The sequence below is a fragment of the Pelobates fuscus genome, chromosome 10 (genome assembly GCF_036172605.1).
Source record: "Pelobates fuscus isolate aPelFus1 chromosome 10, aPelFus1.pri, whole genome shotgun sequence".
NCBI lineage: Eukaryota > Metazoa > Chordata > Amphibia > Anura > Pelobatidae > Pelobates > Pelobates fuscus.
In genome coordinates, this window is record NC_086326.1 from 100,948,883 (window position 1) to 100,954,882 (window position 6,000).

Below are 6,000 nucleotides of genomic sequence, written 5' to 3' on the forward strand. Positions count from 1 at the left end.
TAAGGTTTTTTTTTCCCCGCTCCATATCTGCACACTATGCTGGCGATGCATTATGGGGCTGGTATAGAAATTTATAGAAGTGATTTATTTATTTTATTTGGGCAGTGGAGCATCCTTTGAAGGAGATTTTTGGTAAACAAGACATTGTAATTAGCAGGGAAAACCAGATGAATAACAACAGTTGAGTTGGAGAATTTTTTCAAACCAACTATTCTTGACTTAATGCTTCAGATCATTAAATCTATATACAACTTGGTGTTTATTGTATAAACATTGTCTTAGAACATGTATCACCAACACCCTGTTTCACCAAATACAATGTACTTGCACAGAAAGGAGCAATGGATGACAACTGATTACTGGCAGAGTAATGGTTAAAGGACCATTATAGTCACCCAGACCACGTCATCTCAATGCAGTGATCTGGGTGTAGGAGTCCTGTCTTTTTAACCCTGCAATGTACAACATTAAAGTGTTTTTTTTTTTTTTGGTTTTTGTTTTTAGAAATTAAGTCCTCAGTGTTGGCTGTCTTCCTAACAGTCACTAGAGGCGCTTCCTCCTTTAGACTGAGTAAAACAACAGCATTTGATTGAAGGAGTGCAGCATTTTATTGTGCCTGCCTGGTCCCAATCCATTGGTTCACTATGAGATGCAACGAATCACAGAAGATTACGGGTGATGTCATCTTGGATGCTGACATCACCAGAGAGGGCAGTTGCAGCAGAGTACCAGCACTGCAAACGTGGGGATTAGTCTTTATTAAACTTTTTTTTATTTTTATTTTTTTAACACAAAAGGGGTGGACACAAGAGAACCTATAGTCGCAAAATAATCCCTTTAGGGGCGGAGCTAAGCGGCCATGCTGAGCGGTCGCACTGGAGACGAGCTCCGTGAAAAAACGCTCTCAAATAGCCAAAACCAGGGCAAAATCTTTCTAAATCTTACTAAAATCGACGGATGGGCGACCCGGAGAGGGGAGTCCTAACATTGAAGCCAAGCATTCCGACTGAAATCAGAGGCCCCTACCCGGGGATAGGCCTGAGGCCTACCAAAGGCTTACCCAGCCAAAGTAAGGGACTGAAGCCACTGACCTGGAGGCCTCCCCGGCTTATTTCCTCCCCCCCCCCGCCGGAAAGGGTTATCCCGGCACCTAAAGCTTGAAGACGCAACGACAAAGACACAGAGGGGACTGTCTCACTAAGCCAGTACAGAGCCAGCAGGCATCGGGTCACTGGGAAGCAGTTAAGATGGCCGTCCAGCGAAAGCCCCAACAGAGAAGCACGCAGGCCCAGCCGGCCATGAACCCCTTGGGGGACTTCGACCGACTCTGTGCAGGCTTTTGGTCAATGCTGTGCGACCGAGGAATGGCTCGCCATCTGGCAATGAAAATAGTGGCCACGTGGGTCCGTCCAGTAACCAGGAGGCGCCATTACAGGCATCCACTACAAGAACCCAGAAGAGCATCAAGACCCCGCAAACGCCATCGAGCCCAAGGGCGGGAAGCGGCGCCATATCGCATGGGCGAACATAATGACCCCCACGCACGAGAGAACACGACTGCTAAGCAGGCCTCCCACACAAGCTACCCACCAGCCCCAAGAGCCAACGTCCAGCGAAGCTCACATCTATCACTCCTCAGCACTGCTGCAAACCGGAGAGCTGACTCACCGACCAGCGCACGCCAACGAGACCCAGGGACGCAGGGCTTCCACACACCGGGGAGATCGCACCAAATACACCGACCAACGCAGGGGGCACAGTCTCAGCCCCAACACGGCATCGGCTGATCCGGCAGGGACTTGATCTAACTACCAGGCATAGTACTCGCTGTAACCCAGCCCCATATGCCCCAAATGAACTCCCACGAACCTCAGTTAACAACGTTATTTTCTTCCCAGTTTTTCATTTCTCTTTTCTTTTAGACTGCTAATGTTAGCCCTTGAAATGTAACGTTTAGAAACAGCTTACCGTTTAGAATAACGATTGCCCATAGCATGTACATACATCATGAGCCCCTGTATAACATAAGGCTTAAACCTGTAGGCACATGAGGAAGGTTTCCTACCACTTGATAAATGCATCTCCTATATCTGTCTGCATGTAACAATATGCATAGGCCATAGGGACGCACTGCTCGACCCAAGGACAGTCTGCACTTTAATGAGGCGACCGAGGGATGTCTTATGGTAACCCACGTATTGCTAATATGATTAAAGGAATGTAGCCATAGAGGCCACCGGTATTGATGTACTGTACCAGTTTAGCTAACTGATTTACTCATTCACCTATTATAATTCACTACCAATCTACATGTCTGCTAATATGTTGCTCTGAATCGAATGTCTTGTTTTCTCAGCAGACTAGTAAGTTCCAGCATCTACCCCACTGCTGTAGAATATAGCGACACAACGCCAATATACACACAAACTACATTACAATGCAGTAAAACTTCGACTAGGTTAAGCCTGTAATTAAGCTTGTTTATATTACCATAAAATTGTGCATACACGCTAGCCACTGCCAAGCTTTTGTGAAATAATGTTTTTAATACGCTGTTGTGGCGTTTGCCAATGCTATGTACCACCCTGCACAACAAAAATAAAGAATTAAAAAAAAAAAAAAAAAAAAAAAAAAAATAATCCCTTTAATCCCATTTCATGCATGAAATAAAAGTTTCAATCTCTGTATAAGGCTGATCTTTCTTTTCCCTTTTAACATGTCTGTCTTTTTTTCCACCTGCAGCACACAATGCTATTAATAAGTCAAGTCCTGACTGTGTCCCTATTAACAGCACTAGAATTGCAGCAACAGCACTCTCTGCCTGGAATCCTCTCCAGCAAAGGGACTCGGTGAAGGAAAACATGCTGGTTTCATTTAAACACTAGAGTACAAATTCTCAGGAAGTAAAAGTTCATTTTAAATTTTAGAGCAAAATAGCAAAACTGGAAAAATGTCCCAAGTCTGCCTTGTTTCCAGTTTGCCAGTGTGGTGTCCTAAAATTTGACATTCGATTAGAATGTCCGACAATTCGCACTATAAACCCAGATAGTGGTTTATTCACTAAACTCCAAATTGCAGTGAATTGAAAACTGCATTGCAAAATTGAGAGAAAATCAGTCAAGCCGTGACTATATCAGACTTGGATTATTGCTCCAAGGAGGGTTTCCAGGTAAAAAATTTTTTTACCCTACATTTTGCACTTTGCTTTTTAATTCACGGCATATGGCTGTTTAGTGAATAAACACTAAGTGATAAAATTGCTACACTCTCAGTCACAATGGACACAATGACATCTGACCTTGAATGAGTAATTTAGTTACTAGCAGGGGTTGTAAAGTGGATCACTTTTACAACTTCATACAAAATGCAACAATTGGATGTGTGTACAGAAGTGCTTGGGAGATAAGAATAAATGACATTGACAATCCCAGCCTACCCATTCAGTATTGGAGGGAGTTTTTCCATTAAACTGCAGCAGAGTCATAGTGCAAGGTTTACAGCAAAGAATCACTAACATCCAGTACTGCAAACCTAAAGCGAGTCACAGGACACAAGTATAATCAGCAACACAAAGCAGACTTCTCTCTGCTATAGAGAACAGACTTATCATAACTCAGGCCTCTTTATCTGCTAAGGAAGAAGGATACATACAGGATCATTCACTAACGTGAGAATTCAAAGTAAATATCAAATTAAAGAGCTGACTCAGATCATTTTTTGAGTTCGGCCATTTTTACCTTAAATTTTAAATTCACACTGAGTTAATTTTGAATTTTCAATGATCAAGTGTCAATCTTCTGGCCTTGGTTTGGTAACATGTTAAATGATGGTTCTCTTGAGACATGGCTTGGCATATAAATGGTAAGTCCTTTGCTATCAGGTGCATTGGTAAAACAGCACTTACCTGCAGCTGTGCCAACTCCCAGGAATCTGCAGATGCCCTCCAACACTACCCAGCCTGTCTGGCACTTCATGGCAATTGTGGATTAGGGAAACTGTGCCATGAATCTCAGTACCACGTAAACTGCACTCCTGGACTTGGAAAAGTTGTGATTCTTTGATTGTTTTGAAAACAAGATGCTGGAGGGGATGTAACTGTAGCAGCAGGTTCTGTCCACACGGATCCAGATAGTGCAACTCCTGTCACCTCCCTGCTTTTACATTCCATGACTCTGGCCCCCTGTGCATGGGCTAGTGGGTGGCATTGTTCAGTTTAATAATTACCTGCAACCAAGCTGCAGGGAGGGTGCCCTCAGTGAATGGAGCGGAGAAATCTGATTACAGCATCTAAACCCATGGTTGCTGAAGGCTTAAACTGCTCTGTGTTTAACACTTTCATTATTTTTTTATGTGCACTTTTTTTTTGGTGTAGGGATTAGTCTTTGTGTTGAACTATTTCTCTGCCAGATTACTGCACATTCATAGGACAGTAAAAACATTGCACAGAAAGGCGGTTAACCCTTGAATGCCCTAATTACAGTGCGGGCCCTTATTATATTTGCATGCAATTCAATGTTTGTGACTAGGCTAGTATATTTGCAGAAAACATAAAGATGTTTGGTAGAATTTCTAAGCTGCTTGAATCATTTTTGTGTGTCCTTTATTAGCTTTATTTGAATTCTTGTCTAGTGGACGTGAGTGTGTTTTGGACATTGGAAGCACTTACTGTATGTGCTGGATGGTTCTGATACATTTAGCTTGGCTTGATTCGTGACTGTAAGCCATGTTTGAGAGTAATCAACATTTTAATAAAAGAACAAAAAAAGATGAAACGTTGTTATGCATTCAATCAAATGTGCCCCATCAAGTGTTTGACAAGGTTGTGGAACACCCCAGTTGCCTGGGCACCAAGGGTGGCGGGAGAAACAGGAAAGGTCATTTATAGTTTAGATGGGAGGACAGTAGAGATGAGACTTCTAGTTGCACATATCTCTCTTTCCAACAGAAGTATATTCTAGCTATGAATGGGGGCCTAGTGTTGATTGCTTCCATCTGTATTCCTATAGCTCTGTTAACTCTTACAAAAAAAAACACAAGTAGTAAAGGGGACTACTGGTTGCAAGTACTTTGCAAATATATTTGTTAGAACGTAGACAGCTAGAAAAATAGCCTGCCTGTCTATAGTCATAGCTTGGCTACTGTTGCCTAAATTTAGCAATTTACAAAAATTAGCTACATTTTGGCCTTTTGTGATTGAACCCCATCATGTCACTATGAGATAAAAGACCTTTTTAAAGAGTTGGGATTATAGGGGAACTGTCTCTAGATTCACACTATTGAATAAAACCCCTCTCGATCTTTTATGTCATTTTCATGACTTACTCAATTTTCTTCTAAATTTCCAGTAATGATTTAGCAAATGACATCACAATCCAGATCAGACAAGGCAAAAAAAAGGGCAAACATTTCAAATGACGAGGGAAATTAAAACATTGTTCCATTTATCCTTTTCTCTGTATATTTTCTCTATGCTGACTACCAGGTGCAAATGACACATCTTATTACACTGATTGACAGGGAGCTACGATGGGTGTACCCAGTTACAGGATTAAAAGGTGGAGATTTTTGTATTTAATTTTATTTTCACACCTAAATATTTTTTTAAATGTAGGGATAATTAAACATAAGTAATATTAAAAATCTGTGTAACAGTTCCCTTTTCATACAAGGCGTTCTTTTGACCCCATCTCATAAATTGACGCCTTATACCTGCAGGGATTTGTGCATACACAATTCTTAGAGTATGCATTCAATTTGGCAAGTGAATTTCATTTTAAATAGGTTCTTTTATGGGTCCCAGGCAGCAGAACTAGTGCTCCCATTAGAATGCCCGCTCTGCAGGGTACCTCTGCGGCTCTACAGGCCGGTGGGCGATATAAAGAACTCCCTGACAGGCCCTGCACTGCTTTCCCAATTGAGGATGCTGTAGTTCTGCCCAGATTATAGCTAATGCTTCCTCACAGCTACAGACCTGAAGGTAGCACTTTAAGTGGTCTGCAC

At 42.1% G+C, this 6,000-nt stretch overlaps 1 protein-coding gene across 1 annotated transcript in view; it reads right to left on the minus strand.

Annotated features, from left to right (window-relative positions):
* The window catches only part of TMEM72 (transmembrane protein 72), a 64,820-nt gene extending 60,633 nt beyond the window's left edge, over nt 1–4,187 (minus strand). The window contains exon 1 of the mRNA XM_063433989.1: nt 3,905–4,187. Coding sequence (XP_063290059.1) covers nt 3,905–3,974 — 70 coding nt within the window. The 5' untranslated portion in view covers nt 3,975–4,187. The remainder of the gene's footprint in view (nt 1–3,904) is intronic.
* Between the last annotated feature and the right edge of the window lie 1,813 nt (nt 4,188–6,000).